The 23097-nt window shown below is 44.6% G+C and overlaps 1 protein-coding gene across 1 annotated transcript in view; it reads right to left on the reverse strand.

The window, feature by feature from the left end:
* LOC138592823 (anosmin-1) overlaps positions 1–23097 on the reverse strand; it is a 46089-nt gene that overhangs the window by 7889 nt on the left and 15103 nt on the right. Inside the window, exons 3-9 of the mRNA XM_069663703.1 lie at positions 14139–14201; positions 13583–13805; positions 8711–8895; positions 8236–8365; positions 6146–6351; positions 4333–4477; positions 2205–2351 (exon numbers count right to left, since the gene is read on the reverse strand). Of these exons, the coding sequence (XP_069519804.1) occupies positions 2205–2351; positions 4333–4477; positions 6146–6351; positions 8236–8365; positions 8711–8895; positions 13583–13805; positions 14139–14201 (1099 nt within the window). The remainder of the gene's footprint in view (positions 1–2204; positions 2352–4332; positions 4478–6145; positions 6352–8235; positions 8366–8710; positions 8896–13582; positions 13806–14138; positions 14202–23097) is intronic.

Here is a 23097-nt window from a genome sequence, read left to right on the forward strand (position 1 = left end):
CCCTGAACTTCTCCTCCTCATGTGTCCTTTCGCAAGAAACTGAAGTCCACGGCTCTTAGTGTATGTGTCTGCATGAAGCTGAACTTGTTCAAACAAAAGAATCTGGTAGTCAAATACATGCAGTCAGGTTTAAAAGGCACTTCTGTCTCTCTGAAATGTCGTGGGTTTGAAGTATGAAGTAGCCCTCGATCTATTTAAACTGTAACTTACAGTACTTGTGTAAATGTATTGAGTTATGTTACACAACTGCACCCGCTGAACCTGGATCAGATATGAAAACACAGTCTGACAGGCCGAAATGATTAACTGATGAGTATCTCACAAATTACAACAGCCCCTATCCGACATCTGATATCACTATTTCCATTATTGATGATCAGGATAAGTTACGTCTCTGAAAATAAAGAGACTTGAAAGCACTTCCTTCTTTATCTTTGCATTCGTTTATTAACATGATTTCCCTGCTCCCTAAACCTTTCCGTTTCTGCGCTGAAGGCTCTCAAACTTTTCTGCTTCAACTTTAAGGATTTGCATTCTCATGAGCGGAGCGGAGCGGCCGCCCTGGTCATGCTGGGACACACGCGCTCTCTCTCGTCCTCCGACTGGAGCTGCAACATTCACTTCATTACTGTACAGTAGCTCCTCATCAGCAGTGTTTATCTGCCCATCGCCCTCATGTTATGTTGCTGGATTTATAATTCATTCAACTGTGTCTCTTGGATATGTGAAATACTCCGATTAATAATTGAGTTATGCTATGTTGGCCCCTCGGCGGGGGCCTGGGTTGTAGTGGGGAGATAAAAGGGGTCCTTTGAAGGCTTAGACACAGATCTGGCAACTCGGAGCCCCTGAGCTCTTTGGAAGCAGAAGAGAGGAATTGCAGGGAAGCGGGGAAAAAATAAACAAGATACGCTGAGCCGGGTCTGTCGGAGAGGAGGAAGCGGTATGTAAAACATGAAATGGGACATGAAAATCAGGTAGAGAACAGAACCTCAGCGGCGTTCGATAAATCATGGCTGGAAGCGAGCCTCAGAAGTGCCGCCGGACTGCTGTCTATTGTCCGGGTGTTGGGCAGACAGTGATATATTATCTGGGCTGGCGTACAGTACAGTCTTTCGTCTGCCGGAGAGAACGCAGAGGCCCGGCTGCTTTGGATCACAGAGACAATGAGCGAGAGTTAAATCAGGGTTCAGTTAACCTGTCCCCGTTCTGTCTGTCACACAAACCAGATGTCCAGGGACTCCAGCTCTCCTGGCCATCTGTATGAGTGCATGTTTGTAGCGGTGGATGTCAGAGTCAAAGTCAGGGTCATCCCTCAGACTAATGAGCGACAGCAGCGCACACACACACACACACACACAAACTGCACACCAGCGCCGCAAACAAGACCAGGACCTGGATTAACTCTGCTCCGCAACACTACGATTCCCCAGCCGTGCTTGATCCTCGTCAGCATCACTCAGCTCTCTGAGAGCAGGCCAAGCTCGCTAACAGCTCTGGGCCAACTCTATCTTCCCCTTCTCTCTGTCTCTCTCTGATTCAGCATTTGGTGTCTCACCAGGCCTCTCCTCCAGCCAGCGTTTGCATTCTTGACTCTAAGATGTGGAGTTTGGCGGAGGCGATGACATATATTAGTAACATAACATAGACCAGTGAATGGGACTTGACAGGTTACCCTGAGAGCATGGCTTTCAAGGTTTCCATATTTCCACTCTGGTATTCAGAGGAGCGGGGTTGGGGAATGGACGCCGCTGGGACAGGCATTCCTATAGGCTTTAACCCCTTGCGGTGCTGCAACCGAAGACGGTTCTTGTTCCGAATGACATCAGGTCTTGTAAAACAAAATGGACTGCTTCGACGCTAATGCGAGGGCAGGATCTATTAAATACAGCTGTCAATAAACCTCATCGCACTGCTCCGACTCTGTGTGTTTATTGTTCTTTTCTGCACGGTGGCTCTGCTCTACCAGAACATGTGCAGGTTTACACTCACATTACTCAGCCCTCACAATGACACACTGTTTCATTTTTCATTTATTCCATCTGATAGCACTTTATAAAAAAAGGAATCTTGCCTTTTGTGAGTAACTGAGAATCAGTCATAACACTTTATTACAGTGCACATGAGTCATGGTGATTGATGGGTATAATGGAGTGCTAATTTGATTTTAACAAAGCTATAAATCAATACAGTAGAGCGCATACCTCCCCGGTTCTTCCAGTAGACGCGGACCTGGAGCTGGCCATCCTGGTAGAAGGGTGTGCCCACCTCCAGAGGGCCAGACGGGCGTTTGGCCAGGGTCGAACCAAGAGGGGATATCTCCTCCTTCTTTGACTTGAGCACCGACTTTGCTGAGGAAGAGAAATGGGAAATGTTTGCTGCTGTAGCTAAGACACAAACGTGGCTGTGTTGTGGTAAACTCTTCAGCCTGGAAACAGAAACACACAATTATGTCTTTGTAAGATCACAGCAGTTACAACACGTTCTTTATGCATAAATGTGGTGTAACTGGATGGGTACACACGGCTCGAACACTGCCAAGGTTAGAGGTTCAATTCCCTCAGGATACACACACATGCCTGAAATGTACACATGCACACCACTGAGGGTAGCTCTGTATTTCCCCAAAACACACAGGAATGAATGCAGCTGGCTGTCAGCGCGCCTTCGCTATTTCTGCTTTTCGCAATTCTCATGATGATTGTTTGCAAGAAAACTGTAATTTAGGAACCCTCAAGAAAACAAACAAACAAATGAATCAAAAATATGACTGAATTCTTTTAGGTTGTTCAGAAAATCCAAAATGGATCTGCAAAAAAAAACGCAGCTTCATCCAGTTTTTTGTTTTAATCCAGATAACGCATGAGTCAGCATGTGACCCTTTGTTGCACCTATTTTGATGCCACCAAACCGCTGTCAGTTTCCGAGTGGACCCTTTTAACTTCAAATGTTGCACAATGTATTTAGTTTTTTCTACTAGTCTTTGTATTTGTATATGTTAACTTCCATCCATTGTAAAGGATGTAAATTAGCCTGCTAACATCGGTGTTAGCAAGTGATGTTAGCAAGCTAATTTATCATCTGTTGTTACATCTGTTGTAGCTGTTTGTGAGGCTGCACTCAGGCTAACAGGGATTTGAGCTAAACGCTGGCATGGTCACGTTACAAAGCTTACATGCTAACTTTATCACATTCACCATCTTAATTTAGTGTGATGGCATGCTAATTTGTACTAAACACATACAGAGGAAGTTAGCAATGCCATAAGCTTGTTGTGGCATGAGTCTCCCATTAAACACTGGTGTTAGCAAGCGCTGTTAAATGTTTACATTCCGTACTTTATGTTCGTTATTGGTTCCATCCCTATCAAATAAAAAATGAAATACATAACACAACACTTAGGTGTTCTGGCTTAAAGTATTCACCAAATGGCTGAGAGTAAAAACAAATCTAGCTAGCTAGCAGCTGTGAGGCTGCACTCAGGCTAACAGGGATTTCAACTAAAAGCTAGCATGGTCACAGAACAAAGCTAACATGCCACGTTTATCACATTCACCATCTTAATTTAGCGTAATGGCCTGCTAATTTGTACTAAACACGTACAAAGGAAGTTAGCAATGCCATGGGCTTGTTTTGGCATAACTCTACCAGTAAACACCGGTGTTAGCAAGCTGTGTTAAATGTTATCCCGTACTTGATGTTTGTTAATTTCTCAATTCCTATCAAAAAAAAGAATGTGAAATAATACCATACTAATGTGTGTTGTGGCAGAAAGTAAAAGCAAATATTCAGCCAGTTAGCAGCTTTGAGGCTGCACTCAGGCAAAAAGGGATTTGAGCTAAATGCTAGCATGCACCTAACAAGGCTTACAGGCTACGTTTATCATATCCACCATCTTAATTTAGTGTGATGGCATGCTAATTTGTACTAAACACATACAGAGGAAGTTAGCAATGCCATAAGTTGCCATGACTCTTCTGGTAAATTGGAAATAATTTTGAACAGATGATGGCACGTAATGAAAACTCAGAGGATCACCAAAGTGCTTACTATTCATAATGGAAAGAACATGAATGCCGTACCAAATTGAATCAACAGTAACAACCTATCAGAAAGTGGAAAGACATTTTCCTCTAAAGCCACACATGTCAATCTCATGGAAAAGTCAGTGGATCAGCAAATTCATTAGGATTCATCTCCTGAAAAATGTTACGGTAATCAATCCAAAGATGCTGAGATATTTCTGTCTGCACCACATTTCCATTCCCAGAGGTTAAAATATGTCTAAGTCTAACAGCTGAAAGACCCCTATGAATTAGCACCAATTCTTACCTGACTCATTATTCTGGTTGGTACTGAAATGCAGGGAAGCCTTGGAGCTCTTCAGGCGCACCTGTCCCCAGTACGTGACAGCCTGCAGCTCCACGGTGTAGCTGCTGTTCTGTTGCAGCCCCTCCAGGTCCACCCAGGTCTGAGCCTGCGTCAACACAAAACACATGCTCGTTGGCATTTCGTACGTTACCGCACTGTCACTCGAGGCTCCTTTCAAAGCCTTGTCATTGTCCCGGTCATGGTTCCAGCTTAGCTCAGCCCGGGCCAACACGGGCCTGTGGGAAAGCCCTGCTTATTAAGAACACATGTGGCGCTGTGGAAGGTATCGTGGCGAGGAGATAGCCTTCAGGGCCCGGTGAGGGAGCCGTGTTATCAGAACCTCCCAGGGCTTCCTCACTGTGTTTGACTTGCAGCATTCCTCCATCAGCAGGAGCTTGATGAGTTCTTGTTATTGACTGTGCGTGTTTTGACATTCCTCTACCAGCAGGCTGCTTTCAAAGCCCTGAGGTGCCAAAGTGGAAACCAGTAGTACATGTGTCAATAGGTGTCTGGTGTCTCCCACCTCTATCTCCTCTGTGCCACATCTGCTACGCGTTTCATAAACTAATTCAGGAGAAGACTTTGTGGAGGTGAGAGAGGACTGTCTAGACTATCTGTCTTTCTGCTTGAATCTCTAATGAAATCCTCTTCAGAGATACGGAGCCGCAGGTTCGTAATAAAAGGTCACATTTTAATAAAAAATGTGTGCAAATGGATCACAAAACTATGACAAATGTATTCTGTTATGCATAATATGAGAGTGAGGTTTATGAGGACGGGCGAGGCTCTTGTCATATGATTTATCCACGCATTCAATTCAGTGCATATGTCCTTATGGATCAAAGCTGTGACAGTCCAACAATGCCTGCATACATTAACGAGTCTTTTTTATGTAGAGGCAAGAAAAACTTCTTTGTAATACTAACAAAATAAAAGTCTGCGGCTTTCTGAATGTGTCCAAGTCAGGAAGTTTTGTGAGCTTTGCGTGTTTGTTTAAACTTTAATAACCAAAGTGTATTTATCCTCTCTTTGTGATCAGAAGTGTGGGTTTCTGTGTATCCGAGAGCGCAGACAAAAGGCTGTGAAAACTCTTCTTTCTGGCCGGACTAAATGGTTGAAAATGCTCCAGTATGCAAATTAAACTGTTCCACAGCATTAACAGTAAAAAATCAATGTGGTTATTTTTCAAATATGTCATTTTTTGAGAATGTTTCTTTGTGTTTTTACCCGCCTTTAGTTTTAGAAATACGCAGTGGTGTGGAGATAATAAAAGAAGAGGTATTGTGAGTAACGTTAAATAACCACTAGACCTTGAAGCTACTGAAATCTGTTACTGTTGAATAACACGAATAAATATATAAAGCCTTCAAGATATTCAGAAAGAGCGTAAAAATAAAAGCTCCAAAATACCAGCTGCATAAAAAACACTTGAATGGCACAAATAGAGATATTTAAGAAACACAGATGTGATTTGTCCCTATAAATAGGGCTACTTATCGCAGTTTAACTGTGCGTTTAAGGGTTCTTTCATCAGTATAAGGAATGAGAACCACAGAGAACACATTGTACCAATCTGTGTGTGATTAATAGCCGTGCAAGTGTATGTAAATAAATGCAACTCATGTTTATCCTCTTTTCTCCTGCGGGCCTGCGAGGATATTTACAGTGATGTGTTGCTGCCAGAGAAGAAGATGCTGAGATAATCCTGGAAGAGACCCTGTAGTCTTTAAGAAAGGAGACAGAACACATCACAGAGACAGGGTGAGGAGATTACCCCGTTGGTGGTCTTTCTCCTTTTCTTCTTGGATGGCACCATGGACTTGGTGGGCACGGTCCAGCTCCAGAACACTTTGTAGTGATGCACGGGGATGTCGGGCTCCTCTGGCAGGGTCCAGTTGAGGCGGGCTGTCATCAGGCCTTCCTCGCCCTGCGTCACGTTGGTGACACGCAGGCTGGCCGGGGTGGGAGGGGCGGAGGGATCTGAAGATGTAGAAACTAGATTTAAATACATCTGCAGACATTTAAAGGAGCTTTTGGTGCTCATGTGTGACAAGCGCGAGTTTTCCTGCAAGTATAAAATCAGGTTTAATTCAAGGAAAGCAAAGACACCTTTCATCACTGCACCGAGAACGAGGAGGGGGACTAGTATGACACTGTGTAAAGTAATTAGTCCACCTCTGACAATCTGCCATGAGATGTTATGACAGGTGTCATGTCACGTCCATGACAGCGTTCAGCAGGACTGAGAGCTCGGGTCAGGGGTTAACAAACACATGCTGCTCACTTTGGCTGCACACGAAACATTCCTGTACTCTAAAGTGTGTGTGTGTGTGTGTGTGTGTGTGTCCACGCTGAAATCGTATGTGCTGTGACCCAGAACACCGCCGATGCCAGACGCCAAAAAACATGAGGGAATCGCCCTTTAATGAGAAAATGATCCACGTCACAGCCTCTTTCCTGCCCTCTCCCACCTGAAACACATTTAATCCAACCCTGAAAGCACACGATTGAACACATCGCTGTTCCAAACCAGCTGATGCAAGATAAATAAGCAGTCAGTTCCGACAAATTGCCCTAACAAAGTGTAGTAGTGCAAAATTGCAATCAGATGATACGGCCAGGCTGTGTAAATAACAATGGCATGACAGAGCAGCCAGGAGCTCATCAAATCCATGACAGCTCCCATCAATCTATCACCGTTCTGGCACTGATTGGCCTGATTGGAGATCGCTTTCCATCCCTGCAGCAGAGTCCTTTTTCCCACCTGGTGTCTGGCTCTGGCTGACAGGCGTCCAGAACGCTCAGGGGAGCGAATGTACGACGGAGGATTGACAGGACAGGTCAAAACACACACCAGCGAGCACTTTGATACTTTTTAGATTTGGCACGGGTTTGTCAGGATTTGGCAGAGCGCGGGAAGCAGTTAGGACGTCTGCCAGTTCTCCTCTGCTGAAGAACCTCATAAACATTAAGGAATAAATAACACAAGTTTGCGTGTAGGAAAAAAAAAACTGCGCTATTTAAATCTACAGACGGCTGCATCAGAGTAAACTCTCGTGGCTCTGCCTCCACATGTCAAGCAAACACACTGTATCTGATCTGGATCACTTTCAATCTAGACACAATATTACAGCCGCAAACCTTTAATCCCTGGGAACCGCACAACAATTGGCTGTGGCTTTAACAAATGCCATCTGCAGCACAACACTGTGATTTAGTGTCATTCAACGTTGAAAGCTCAGGGCAGGGGAGAAAAGTAGCAACTCGGGATGCCTTCAGAGCTCGTTCCGCTAATCTGTGGCAAAGATCTGAAGCGCGCCGAGGCTACGTCAGCCGCCCGGGAAGCAAGACAACACTTGCATTCATTTGAAACCTGCAATATCCTGACTAATTCAGACATATTACATTTTATGTGGCTGTAAAGACGGGGAAGCCCCGGCTTTGAAGGCATAAATGAAGATCTGGTTGCAACACAGACGAGAAAGGTTCTGTGCACACAGTCCGTCCTCATTACGTGCATACTACTGAGCATGGGCATGAATTAGCCTGCCACTTAGCTTGCTGCGTAAATGTGTAAACTTCTTCTTCAGGTCTCATTGAAATAAGATGGAGATGGATTTAAAGATTTTTTTTAGTTGGTCTTACGAAAAGTTTGGCGAACATACAAAGAATATTCAGCACACACCCACTCTGTATGGTCAGATAAGATGTCAAATTAGGTTCTTTCCCAAACTCTCCACCTGTTCCAAGGTCTTAACCAGAACAAATGGAGGGCTGCGGGTGTCAAACAGGAACTTAGTCACAAAGCAAGGCCACACACATACACACACACACATACACACACACACACACACACACACCGACCTCTGGAGGAGCGGAAGTGTTTGCTGGGCGCAGTGAAGCCGCGGGTCCCGTGGACGTTGACTGCAGCCACTCTGAACTGGTACCATCTGCTGGCTCTGATGTCGGCCAGTTGGACTCGCTCCTCTGCAGTCTAAAGGGACAGATGGGGGGGGTGGGGGGAGCAAACCACAGGGGGTCAGGGTTCATGTGGGGTCAGAGCCTCGTGTGAGCTTGCTGCCACATCAGTCATCTGTGTGTTGTCTCTTTGCCAAACTTTCAAAGACACTGCGACTGCGAGGAATGTGCAACCGTGTGCAAGAGTCTGTCAGCACTTTCACAGATGTAGCATGTGGCGCGCCGGGACATGTGAAGCGTCTCAGTGATGCAAATCCCAAATGTCTGATCAAAAGAATCACTCACATAACTTTTGACGGGATGTAAAGACAGAAACTTCCATCTCACCGACATGCTTTATTAGTGCCATGTGGATTCATACCTGCGCCACAGTCTGCCACTCGGTCGCATCGTCCTCGCTCGGGTGGATGCCGTAGTTCCAGCGCCGCTGCACCACGTAGAGGACGGGCTCCACGGAGATGTTGAACTTGGATGACCAGCGGATCTCCAGCTGCCCCGACGGCTGCTCCAGAAACACCAGCTCCTTCCTCGGCTTCAGAGGGACTCCTAAAAGTACAAGAGGATGCCGTGACCGGAGTTAATATCACAGCTATTAATTTCAACATCACATTTTTTTTCCTTTTCTTCTAGTGGAAAGATAAACGAGTCCATCAGATCTGGACAGATAGATTTTAAAATGAGACATGACCTCACCACAACAGATTTAATACATGCTGTGGATCAACAGCCTCATCTCTCTGCCGTGACACATCGTGAGATTTCCTGGCCGGAGTGGTGTGTTTTGGTAGCTGCGCTTCTTAGCGATGATACACATAGTTTGCATCAAGCTATGTGGGATGACTCACATCTCTTTCTCTTTCAGACACAAAAACATGCACACAATATGGACAGTTCATTTGCATGGTTGCACTTTGCATCCCGATGCGGCCATGTGCAATAAATTAGAGATTTATTAAGTGCAGGACTGGGCCAAACGCTCAGCCAACTCAGACGGACTCTCTCAAGTGAATTTATTGCAGCCGAGACGTAGTGAGCTGTTGATTGAGCGTTGGGCACAGTGATAATGAGATGGAGATTGGAAAAGCAAGTTTGGAAGTACAGGAGAAGGCTGAATACATCCCGCAGTTCTCCATAAATCACGCAGCACTCCAGACCATTATGTCGGACCTCTGTCGCTGCCGAGCGGCCCACAACTGCTCCGCGTTCATAAGAAGCATCAGCGCACGCTCAAGGCTGCCGCGCCTCGTGTCGGTAAACAACATAATCAAGAGTGTGTTTTGTATGCAGAGCGCTTTATCTACTTATATTTCTATTCAGCCTTCATGCAGGGCGCGTAAAAGTGATTGACTGATGCATATAAAACGTAGACGATGGAGGAGGGTCCCTGAGCAACGCGCATATGGAGTCTGTACTTTGTTTTGTGTCCCTGATAACAGCTTTCTGCATGCTAACAGCTGGGGGTCATTGCGCTGTGGTTTCACAGCTCCACAGCCAAGTGTGTGCGCCTGTGTGCGAACTAATGTGTCACATTTCCTGCGCAACAACGAACACCAACGGAACCGCAGCATTCCTCCTCTCCCTCTGCCTTCGCTCATCTGCAAACCGCACATGCACACAAACACACACACACACACACACACACAACTCTCTTTTCCGCAATATGTAGGAGGGCACCGAATACTCTCGGCGCGTTCCTTCCAAAGATAACTTTCGGGTCACGTTCGGTCCAAGAATCACACAGCGCTCGGTTTTTCAATGGCCACACATGCACTCGGCGCTGTGATGTAACTTCTGCTGAAGGACGATCAAGAGTGCGGCGTCCATTCATGTCGTAATCATGCCAACGATTACGCTCCAGGAGTATAATTCTCAACACTCACGCACATACCATCATAATGACAGCTGTGATTACAGGGGCTGAGGGGAGCACTACAAATATTAGGACTTACTGTAAACTGAGGATGAGCCGTTGGTCCGATTCTGTGACTGGCTTGTTTTGACAGAATGAAGACGACTCTCGCTGGATTTTAGTTTCATTCTCACACATACATCTCTCACATATTCTCTGTAGTTAACCACCCTCCAGGTCCATTTTTAGATCGCTGCTTTTGATCAGAACAAGTTTGGTTTCTTCCAAGAATGAAGAGAATAAAACCAGAGAGAAACACAAGACAAAGACAGCAAAGGAAGAGCCTAATAAAATGCCTATTTTTATACGTGCACGGCGTGTTTTATCAGAGGCGCGCCTCCACATTTCATCTTTTACACGACACTACAGAGCAGGAACAGCATCAGACTCTTGTGATGTAAAAAAAGAAGAAGGTTTGAGGCGCATCAAAAGCCCAGCGGGGGTCCAGTTTCTCAGAGACCCTGAAGACTGAAAGTTCCTCTCTATCAGGGACCATAACCTGACGACACACACACGTCTGAGAGTGATCTCAGTGGGGGAAACGCTCCATTTCTCGCTTGTGTTTGCTAATGGCTTCCAGCATCACGGCGAGGACTGCATGCACACTTGTGCACACACAGAAACAATTACGCTCTCCAAGCCATGAGCAGCTAATTAGACCTTTAACACCGAGCACCGGGACAGGAATCCCATCGGACTCTCGCCAAACTGCTGAGTGTAATTCGGGGTAAACGCAGCGCTGATGGCGTCCCGTCATGAGCTCAGTGTTTGGACTGAATCAGCGGGTAGTCCGCTTGATTTGAAGGTCTCAGGGTGCGGCGAATGGTTCTCATTGACTTGCTCGCTGTGTTGAAATTTCAAGGTTACGCCTGCTTTCATCTTTCCCTCCGATTAACGTGCGGTTCACCTTCTAGGCGTGACATCCACCATGAAGTCCCTAAAGATCTTTCCAAATCAAATGTAAGCACAAACTCAGACTCAATGTGACATACAGTACGCACAGCACAACATGCTTACGCTGTCTGCACGCAGCTATCACCGCTGCCGTTCAAAGCTTGATTTAGGCTCATCTTCCTCCTCTGCTCTCAATTCAACATCTCCTCAAACTTTGTTATGGCCCCAGGCTGCCAGAAATTGCTCTCTGATAGTGTATATAATAGTAGTTCCAGCTCCCGTCTCCAAGTTCAGAGGCTCTTGGTTCGCTCACATAACGACTCAGCACCCTCAGATCATCGGGTCGCCCTGGGCAGCGCTATTAAAGTGTTTTACTGGTGCAAAGATTCTTGGGTGCATGTGTGTCTGTGAAAGCCTCAAGCTGATCCAGCCAATTTAAGACTGAGGATGTGTTCCAGTTCACAGAGGGAGAAACCCGAAACAGCATGAGGGATGTGAGGGATGTGAAGTTCAATACGCGGGGATGAAATAAAGATTTATGATTCTAAGCAATCTGCCAAAAATAATTCAAGATAATCTGCCGCTTGCGTCACTGAGATTTAAAATTAATGTCTGACAGAAAGGGATTAATAGATTCAATGTAATTATTGAAAATTATGCAAACTGCGACAGTTAATCACGTTAAGACATGACGTCAAGAAACGTCACTGATCGAGCAGGATAAACAGACACGGAGGAAGTGTTTGTGTTGTTGAGGAAACTGGCGATTAGGAACATTTTCATTGCACATAATCTAAACACTTTGTCCTAGTTTGTTCTGGCTCGCTACAAACTCCTGTCTTCCTCTAATAATTATTATTTGATGTGTTTCATCATCATACTTTAATTCAGTTTAACCTGCGTTGATAACAAGTTACGGGGGCGTAGAAACACGCTGTGAACACAAGGTGCACATATCATCACATTTCAAGCTAATATAGCTAACCTGTTAGCAAACAGTTGTTCTTCAGGCAGTTACAAAGCAACATTATCATTTATTAGGAGTTTGTTTCTGACCGCCTGGTGATTGTAAGTTTATTAATCGCTCTCCTTTTCAGCTCTGCTTTCGTCTCCATCTATTCCTTTGCCCTTTAACCGCTAAGTGCTGCAGCGAGCTAAACGAGACAGTTGCTAACCACGTCTGTCTCCTGTTTGGTGCTGCAAGGGTAGTTGTTTTTTAGAGTTTTTTTTGCTGATTAAAGCTGTAGCCAAAAACAAGGCTATCTGAGTATTAAGGGTGAATGAAAACTCACTATAAAGATCCATAAAGCCTGGAGTGCTGGTTTAGCTCAGCAGTTAAATCGCACGTCCTATGTACAGAGGCCACGGTCGATGCGGCGGCCCCGTGCTCGACTCCCACCCTCGGCGCCTTGCCCTGTGCCCATTCCCCACTCTCTCTTCCCTTGTTTCCCACACTATCCACTGTACTTTCACTATTTTTAAAGGCCAAAAAAATACATTAGGAAAAAAAACATCCATAAAGATAAGAAGGCTGAAAGTGACAATTATCGTCAAACAAAAGTAGTTGCAATTCAAATCGTTGAAGTTGTTATCCTCAAGTTTTTTAGAAATCAAACAGTTCTTATGGTTAGAATCCGTTTTCAGGAACTTTCATTTAATCCTTTTAAATTCTGAAATTACTTCACACTCACAAGGGACAATATGTATATATATTAACACAACAGTTAGTTGTAAACCAAGTAATCTGATTGGATAACAGACATTCCATGAGTGCTGATATAGAGAACAACATCACTGGGACTTTTCACTCTGTGTATCACTCCGCCTCAGCCACATGTTCTGAATACTGTTAATCAACATTACAGCAGACCGTGTCTGTCTACATTGATCAAGCTGGTACCTCTGAATCACACAGCAGACTCTTACTTCACTGGTTGATGATAAATTAAAACAATAAATGTACATGATGAAAAACAGCTGATCTGCGGTCACCTGTAGACACAGAGTACAGGAGAGTGTTTGGGTTGCTTGGCAACAAAAGTCCAGTGCCAGTTAAGTTGTGGAACCGCAGGTCGTGATGTGCTGAATATCATCACGACTGTAATCATCTGCGGCCTCGCGCCTACGACTACAGCTGTGATGATATTCAGTGCAACATCACAACCTGCAGTGTGATATTGCTTTAACAGTCTCTGTCCTCTTAAACTAAAACTACTTCACATTTATAGCAATCAACTTGTGAAATATGAGGCTTTTATTGTGAAGGAGACACACAGCAGCACAGTGTCCTGCAGCTGTACAATCAAAATGAGTTTGTTTAGTTCCTACCTGAGCTGACATGTTAAGGCTTATAACTTTTAAGAACAATATGTTGTGGCTAAATCATCTTATTGAAATACAATATGGTGCCAGCTTAAGCTTGAGTATTACCTTTGTAGAGGTTCTTAGGCAGCTGGCAGGTGTGGCCGCAGCCGTTAGAGCAGCACTTCTTCACAGCTGAACACTCCCCATCCTCCTCGCAGCTCTCCACGCAGGCTGCTGCGAAGCCGCTGGCCTTCTCCGGGGCCGGACAGTCGCCTTGCTTCACTCCTTCTACAGACTTCAGGAACTCACAGCTGGTGAGACACTCGTAGTGCTTCTTAGGGAAGAGGGGCTAAGCAGGAGAAGCAGGAGGAGGAGGAGGAGGAGGAGGAGGAGGAGGAGGAGAGGAAAAATATATGTCAGGTCACTTTTTTTAAGACCAACCTGCCTGGCTCAAACAGGCCGCTCTGTGAGCTAACAGGGATTGTCCTGTTTACATTTCAGCTTATGACTCAGTGGAGCACTCAGCACATTAAACTTAAGCTTTGATTCACCGTCGTTACGCTGCAGAAAGACTTACTTCACACTCCCCTCAAACTTTCCCCTCATTGAATTTTCCCATTAAGCAAGAACAACTCACACACTTGAATCTGAGGCGACCTCGGTATTTGTGGTAGTGACATACCTCGCATAAATCCTGGCACTGGTTTTCCTTCAGGTCCCAGGATTCCTTGCAGGGCTCCAGGCACTGTGAAAAGGAGAAGGGTGTCAGTTTTCTTCAAAGAGGTAGCCACATCAAAGGGCCGCCGCTGCTGAGGAGATGGTTCTTTCTGAGCTGGAGCTCTGGCTGCATGACAGGCCCCTCATTCAGCCACTTCCCCTGCACGTTCACAACAAGCAGTCACACCTCCCTTTGTTAGAGATGCCCCGCACGGCTTCAAAGATCTTGCACAATCTTCCACAAAAGCAAACAAAGCTCAAAAGGGGATGTCCGTGGAGAATAGACGGACACGCCCTTGCACTGAGTCGAAGAATCTACTGATGCTTGGGTTTTGGTTCGCCCTGGCAGATTTCTTCTTCATGCCTCAACACTGCGAGCCTCCTGTTCTGTCCACGCCTCACTATCATCCAGCTCACGTCTGGGCCCGATACGCTCTGGCACTGGCACCAAACTCCCCCTCACATAGAGCGCTAAATAAATGATACACTTGGTTTAATGTTCTTGGGATTCCCTATTTATAACACGTGGAACTAATTTACTGAATGTTTGGCATGGGCTTCGGATGAAAGAGAAACCTCAGCAGCTCAAAGTCATCCTGCCAAACATAACGGGATGATAACATTTGAAATGAAAGTTTACCAATGTAGTCAAACTCCTTTTGCTTAAAGCACAACAACTCCCCCTGAAAGAATCAAATTCAATAAAAGCCAACGTAATGTAACAGAAAAGCTCATGCATGTCCAATAGAATCAGGCAGATGCTGCCGCAGGAGAAGGGAACGTGTTCAGATGGGCCGAGAGGAGCAAGGGTCTTATAACTGGTGTGATGGAGGAGAGCATGCGTAGCTCTGCCAGGCTGCTTCTGTGCTGCACTGGGAGCAGCCCAAACCACACCGACCAGAGACCTGCCAAAGTCACTCATTCAACTCCATTTAATTTAGACTCCTGCACGAGCGTCAGCATTAAGACAAGGCACGGGAGTACATTTTCAACACGTCGGTCTGCATTCTTCATCTGGGAAAGCCCGATATGTTGGTCAGTGGGAGAGGGGGTTACGATAGGGCTGATGTGGAGATCTGCCATCAGCAGAGGTCCTCTTCGGGCCAGAATAAGAGAGAAATTATCTGTAATGTTATGTAAGGAACAGGAGAGTGCCTGAAAGCTGTATTTGTTCTAATAGTCAGCAGGGGGAGAAGATGATTGCATAAAACCAGAAGGGGAAATTTGCCTACTTCAAAGCTGATTTACTTAAGTAAACTTTTTACGACTGAGTTTATGGTCTTGATCCCTAATTCCAAGTCTTCTTCGATAAAGCATGATGTTCATTTGGGAAATTATTGTCCCCTCTAGATTAAAATAGATGATAAAGCAGGGTATGCTTCAGGGCGTGGCTTTTAAGCTACGATACGCAATACGATATACGATACACGATGCGATACGCATTACAATACACGTTACGATACGCATTACAATACACGCTACGATACGCGATACGATACGCGATACAATACGCGATATGATACACGCTACGATACGCGATACGATACGCGATGCGATACGCGATGCGATACAATACGCGATATGATACACGATACGATACGCATTACAATACGCAATACGATACGTGTTACGATGCACAGTTCGATACGCGACACATGGCCCACGATAACGATTATATCCCGATAAAGTGATTCTGCGATACTTCATATATTGCAAGACAGTCATATAATGATACATCGCAATATCTGATTAACTTCTTTAGCAAATTAATTTCCATACACATTACCCTCCTTCTTGTCATAGGTGCCACCGCGAGGAATCATGAAAGAGTGATGCGGGAGTTAAAATAGCCATATATATATACATAATTGTATTGCATGACTCTTGTCCAAATAAGGTCACTTCTGGCTCCAAAAACCAAGATGGCGACTGCCAAAATGCTGAACTTGAGGGTTCAAAAGGGACGTCCGCAAGTGTGTAACATCACAGCGGCTACACCCACTTCTTCTGTACAGACTGTGCAGGGGCACCTACTGAAGCGAGTGAGTTGATGTAAGAATTCTCACATCTCAGTCAGGGGCGAGGATTGGATTTATGACTTTAATTCGCTCATTAGCCCACTCTGTCATTATTATGCCATTGCCAGTGAAACGTTTATTTGCTTTTTATGGAGTGCGGTGAACGGGCGCACGATGAAACATAAACCTTGCTTCTGGAGGAGCATGCTGCAATCAGGGCCGCGCACACACGCCAGCCAGCGCTCAATTACACTCGTCTCGGGCAAGCGAGAAGCCCTGTGTGGACACTGCGTCGAGTGTTACACAGCTGGCTCCAGAGGATGGAGGAGGAAGGTATTTTCTTAATTACTTCATAGTAATATAGACATCTCTCCAGCGATGATATAAAATATAGAGCGCCAGAAGGAAAATTGGACACCTTGCAGGGAAAGCGCAGAGTTATGACAGCTGAGAGCTCCAAGAGAAACTAATGTGGTTTCTACAGAGCTGATCAGGTGAAACCGCTGCAACACCTCGGAGATTTAAGATGACATACGAGCTCAATTGCGCCGTCCAAGTAATGCCTCACCGCCCGTCCAGAGTGTCTACGCATTTTTATCATCATCTGCTATTAATAATGTGGTGACCTTATATCATTAATTCTCTTCTCAATTGTGTCCTCGGAGAGAGCAGCAGTAGCAGCAACCTCAGCATCCTCGCACAGGCCCCCCGCTGGAACAATGAGGAGTTGAGGCAATAACTGTGTGCTGCACCGGCGTCTAAAGGCCGTTCTGCCAGTAGACGCACATGTTAAAGCCCCAAATCCCTTCTACAAATCACTGAACATACACACATAAGCCAGGGGATCAAGCTCATTTTACTCATTCAAAGATCTTGTGTGCACCGACTGAATGCATTCCTTTGGCTTTTCTTAAGGATGAATCTGTTTTTGCTTTCCGGTTCACCAGAATCACAGCTACACAAGTGAAAATAAGAGTCATCGTTACCTCGAGATGCTCGGGCTTGCATGCCAAGCAGCATGAATTAACACAGCACATTGCGTTCTGAAAGATATTGCAACACAGATCAGAATGCTGGCTGTGTGTTTAGTGTTGTCTCGCCCTCCGAGTCCCAGTTCTTTTCTTGAGCTCAGCAGGGTGAAAGATCCCAACGAAGAAAAACTTCTGAATTCTAACAGTAAGTTTAAAAGTATCAGGTTTTTTTTTGTCCTGAATGAGCAGATACATCAATAACAGGAGCCGTAAAAGAGATAAGTATTTGTGTGGAGGCAGTGAGAGCTCCCTGCAGGTGTGCTGAAAACTGACAATCTGTCAGCGATTCTCCGCAGCCACACCCACAACCTGACATTTAAGCAGGGAAAAGGAGGGCTGACGACAGATGTCTTGCCAAAGCAAATAGGACGGCTGGATTTAATTACAAAGGTGCTCTCATCAATCAAGAGCTCTGATTCTTATTTACACAGTTTGGTGATCAATCTAAACCATCGCACTGATGTTAGGGCATAAAATCCTGCTTGGGAGAAAGCCATGACTTATTTTATGTAAGCTCTTGTGCAGGTGCAGATACACGTGTGTTGAAATTTTTAACATTTGTTGCATGGACCTCTGCAGGGAAAGAGAAGCTTCCAAACCATAGGTACAACTTTAATAGTGATGTTCTGATACTACTTCTCTTACCTGATACCTAGAATTGAATATCAGCCGATATCGAGTGACCCCCGGATTTAGCTAGGTTTGACTAACATTACATTTCTGCTATCACTGCACAATTGGTATGTGTTATCATCACATGATCATTTCCCTAAAAACCTGTGATTTTCAGGGGTGTGAACAATTCATGGTATCAGATTGGTGCATTTACTTGCATACTCGCCGATACTTGATTAGTCTCAGAGACAGATCCAAATAATGTTATCGGCTTCTGTATCGATACTGGTATCTGTATCAGAACAACGCTAAATTGCTAATTACAACTCCCCAAAAAATGCTACCAAAAACCAGTAAGACTTTTCCTAAACATGAGCAAATAAAAGGGAAGCTATGCTATTATTGGGTCACATCAGGAGCTATCGTAAAAATCGGAATATAAGACGCACTTTTTATAAAAAAAATGTCATCTGTATTTTATTGTGTTATGGTATTCTACCCAGGTGATAGTGCTAAAATCTAGCTAAAGCTTTCGTCATGAACATGCGCCCGTCATGATCGGCAGTGCAGCCGCCACCCTCACAACAATCAATATTAGGCTGAGCTCAACCACCACACCCGGTAGCTAGCAGGATTGCAAACTCGATAAGGCGACAACAGATGGTAGGCTTCAATTTGTGTGTTTTGAATGTGTTTCAAATTAAAATAAATTGAATTACTGTTTAAATAACCTTTTTATTTTTATTTTTAGACCCCAAAACAGACTGCATCTTAATTCCAGTGGGATTTATATTCCAGATTTTACGGTATCTGTAGTCCAACGGTTAGTATTAGCTGGTCCCTTAGAGAATTGAAAGCCTCAAACTTTTGCACATCTCCCCCCCGTCAATAGCAGTTCTTGAGTTTGACTTTGAGATATAATCTGTGAAAACACACCATGGAACTGGAGTAGGGAACATAATTGAGCTGGACATAGTGTATCTGCAGGGTTTGGGTGCCAACGGCTTTGTCTCCCTCGAGCAAATCTCTCCACTTGGCAACCCAACGACCATCTGTTTGAATGGAATAAGGAATGCATGTTATTATCCTATGTGATGTTAACATATTTCGGGACAAATTTCTCCCCAAAAGACACAAATGGTTTTACTCTGAGATGTAAACAAGAGCATGTGCGTGTTTCTATGGACTTGAGCTGGTAGTCTTAACAAAAGAACTTGAGCGGCTGATTTCCCCTTTGTCCCCTTATCTTCCTACCCAACAGTGACACATTCTGCATGGCTAAGTAGGAACATCCATAGCGCTCTTTCACTCCACATTTCACGCTGTAATAAAACGCAGCAGTTGTTACTCTGGGGGACCCTGAAAGGCATTCTGTGGGGCCGATGAGAGAGTCAGGCTGAATGGCAGCCAATGCCACAGCCCATCTTCACTTTGTCATGGCTGGGACAAGGCAGGGAGGAGGTGGAGGGAGTGAGGAGGGGGAAGAGGGAGAGATTGGGGGTTGGTTGGTTAGTCTGCTTTTCTCCATCATTGGAGCATGGTTCATCAACATCTCCACCCATCGTAAAAATGCTTACTGGCCCGAGTGAGGGACTGGAATAACATATACAATGAAAAAAAGTGTTTAGCTTTTGCTAATGAAGCATGAACTGCTACCACTCTAGGGTGCGCCAGGCTTAACAAAACACAGTGTATACAAAATATAACATGGGCGGCAATTCATAGCGATGGAGATGACCTTTCACATTTGTAGTCATATTCACAAGGCGACCGTTTTCCTCAGACGTCACTCAGGTTGGGAAGCTCCAATGCTAGCATAATGATTTAGTGCGGTGTTCCCGTTTGTCGAGTTTCAGACAACCGTTATCATTTCACAGTTTCACGCTAACACAGCAACTGGAAAGACAACTGATAGTGAAAATTCAGAGGGAAATGAGGCCATATTTCAAAGTAAAAACAGCTAATGTTAGCGTTTAACTACTTTCATTATGTTAGCATGGATTTAAAACCTCCAGTGTTGCCAACTTAGCTACTTTCTCGCTAGATTCGGCGACTTCTCAGACCCCCTCTGTGACTGTTTTTTTGAAAAGCAACTAAGGACAAATTTAGTGACTTTTTCAGCCCAGTGAAATATATTATATCGTAATTCATTCCCATGTATGCTGCACAAAGTAATCGCAGTTCACAGCTCCGAGTTGCTCTCTCACCTCTCTCCTCTTTTCCCGTGCACAGCAGCACTGCGCAGGCAAATACACCGAGCAACTGGGCATGGCTGGCCTGGGGCAGCCTCACAAACACTAAGAGTTATGCAAATGAATATTTGATGACATCACCAATATGCAAATTAGAGTCATCATCTGGCGACTTCTAGCTACTTTTGGAGCTATTGCTAGCTACTTTCATTGGAAAACAGTTGACTCTCTCACATGCTAGCTAATATTACTGTTAGCTAGGAAGTGGCTGAAAGCTAATATTACTTTGGTAGTGTTACACAACACAGTAATATTAGCTTTCAGCCACTGTTAGCAATGATATTAAACCATCCCTACCGTATTGTGACACTACCAAAGTAATATTAGCTTTCAGTCACTTCCTAGCTAACAGTAATCTTAGCTAGCAAAAGGCTGAATGCTAATGTAAACTGTTGTCTGATGTAGCTAATGAGTCATCAAATTTATGTTGTTTTGACTTCAAATGCGGCCAGATTTCCCTCCAATTTTCACTGTTGACTTTCTTTTCAGTTGCTAAACTATCAAGGCACATTAAGATGACAGCGATGTGTCAGATACATTTGTACAACTAACAACCTGGAACACAGCAATAAAACATTTCAGCTTCCCAACCTGAGCGTGACACCATTGGCTGCTGTGTGATTATGGTCTTTGGTGAGCTGAGTGAAAAAGCAATAACAGTTCCTATTATTTTTAAATTACCTCAGCAGACATGAAATCATGCACAAATACTTGTTGGTAGCTGCGCTGCCCCTGCTTTTAAGTATGTGGCTTACATATGGACTCCCCAGTGACTTTTCTGTCTGTTATCCCGAAGGTTTAGATATGACATCTGGCACCTGAACGCATCGATCGCAGCGCTGGCGGTCAGTGTGAAGCTCGAGCGGTGGCAGCGTTTATTTACAAGGTGCCTTTGCGGCCCCTCGGGACGGAGCAGCTGCTTCTCTGGGAGACTCAGATATGGAGGAATCTCTGTTGTTGATCATACACACTGTAAATCTCACCTCCAATCTCATTGAGTTATGGCTGTTTTCTGCTGCCCCAGCGCTTTTCACACTCCCCATGACCGGACTCAATTATTCCGGCAGCTTTCTGCTCTCTGCTCATATCTATCGACCCATCCAGGAGCAAGCTGCCGGGCTGTGCTCTCTCCTCTATCGAAACGGGCACTTACTCCACGTATTCACTCACTTCTCACTCTATTTCACTTTTATTTGGCTGTCGTCTCCCCTCGACTTCCCCTGGTTCTTCTCAGTTTTTATCAGCCTCTCAGTCTCCCTCCCTCTCAGACCATGTCCGCTCTAATCCAGATAAATTTGAAAACTCATCTTTCCTCCGTGTTTCGGCCTTCCATCACGCACTAAGCCAGAGCGATCTTACTCAGAAAATGGATGTTTTCCAAAGCTCTCCCCAAAGTAGATAAATGTGAAAACACCAGGCTTATGTTGCAGTGCAGACAAAGAATGAGCTTTGTATCATGTGATATATCTTTCGCAAACATGGCCAATGCACTCTCATTTGCCAGCAATGTTATGAGGCCATGTTTCTGGAGCCTCCAACTTCTTTACTGGGGATTGTGCGTTTTCCAAGCCTATAGCCAAGCACACAGCACAGGTGATGTCACTGACACATGTTTTGTGTCTGTTGTAAGACAATTGCACAAGTACCAAAAAATCATGTCATGAAATATGCCAATCGCAGACAGGAGAAGAAAGAAGAACAGCTTCTCAGGAGACATTTTGCAGCCCAGAGTTGAGTTTTGTGAAATCTTGGCTGTTGTAGGATCCAGATTTGGTCGAAGCGGAGGAAGGATTGAGCATAGCTGACACACCAGCAGCAACACCCGCTCTCATACCTTTGACATTTTATCAAAGAACTGTTTTTGCTCAGTGACTGATGGTGGCTGGGAGAGTTTCATTCCCTTTCAAAGTGCCCCACAGGGAGTTACCATTACCGTCCAAGCATAAAGCAGCGCATGCCCACAATAAGTACCACTTTCACAATTAGCCTTGGAAAACAGAAAAGGATGTCACCTGCGTCGAGCAACCACAACCACAGAGGGAGTTGGAAGTGACTAAACTAAGCTTTAAAGTAAAAACTACTGAATTCTCACTTTTGGGGAAAAACATTTGCAAGTAAACTCTTGACACCGTCTAACTTGCAGAAAATAGATTTATTTGCTTGCAACATTTCGGTGCTCGACTTTCATCAGGCAAAAGTTTCTGCAAGTTAGACAGTCTGCAGGAGTTTGCTTGTATTCTTGATGGATTTTTTTCCTCTCCTACGCACCTGTAGTGCGTAGCTGAGGTAGTATTTCTCTACTGGGAATACAAATAAAAATACCACAAAGCCCTGACCAAACACCCAAGACCAAAAGATATTCAGCTGACTGTAATTATCACAAAAGAAAGCAATCGATTAATTGATTAATTGATTTATTGTTGTGTGTTGCTACAGTCTAAACAGCAAATTCAACCCCAATCTTTCCAAATTAAAGACGGTTTTCAAACAATAAAATGGTGCAAATCCACCACAGACACCAAAGAAGAAGAAAAATAACAGAATTTGTTGTTTTTCAACTCATTTGGAGAAAAATCTAAAACACCAAGATTGGCGTTCAACTTATTAAAGAGGGGGTGTTATGCTGTTTCACATTTTAAGTAAATATACATAAATATAATGTTATAATGTTGGATGTCCAGACTAAACGTGGGTGAAGTTTCAAATCCGTTGGTAAAAGTATGTTGGATTAATCCTTCTCAGCTCAGTGTGCAGGCTGCTGTGAACGCCAGCTTTCACACAGTTTGTTCTACTCGCTGCACTTTGTGACGTCACAAGGTGGGCTTTCTTAAAGGGACGGAGCTGATTGAGTCGTGTGAGGCAGAGGCTGTATGAGGGCCTGCACAGAGCACCAGTGTGAGAAAAATGACGTGTTTTTTTTTTACTGTAAATTATGCTAAGCTACTCCACAGGTATCACAGAGTGAAATATGAAGCTTGAAATTAGCATAATACCCCCCCTTTAAAAAT

The sequence above is a fragment of the Semicossyphus pulcher genome, unplaced genomic scaffold, assembly GCF_022749685.1.
Source record: "Semicossyphus pulcher isolate SPU_LCO1_2020_fin unplaced genomic scaffold, fSemPul1.0.p SCAF_15, whole genome shotgun sequence".
NCBI lineage: Eukaryota > Metazoa > Chordata > Actinopteri > Labriformes > Labridae > Semicossyphus > Semicossyphus pulcher.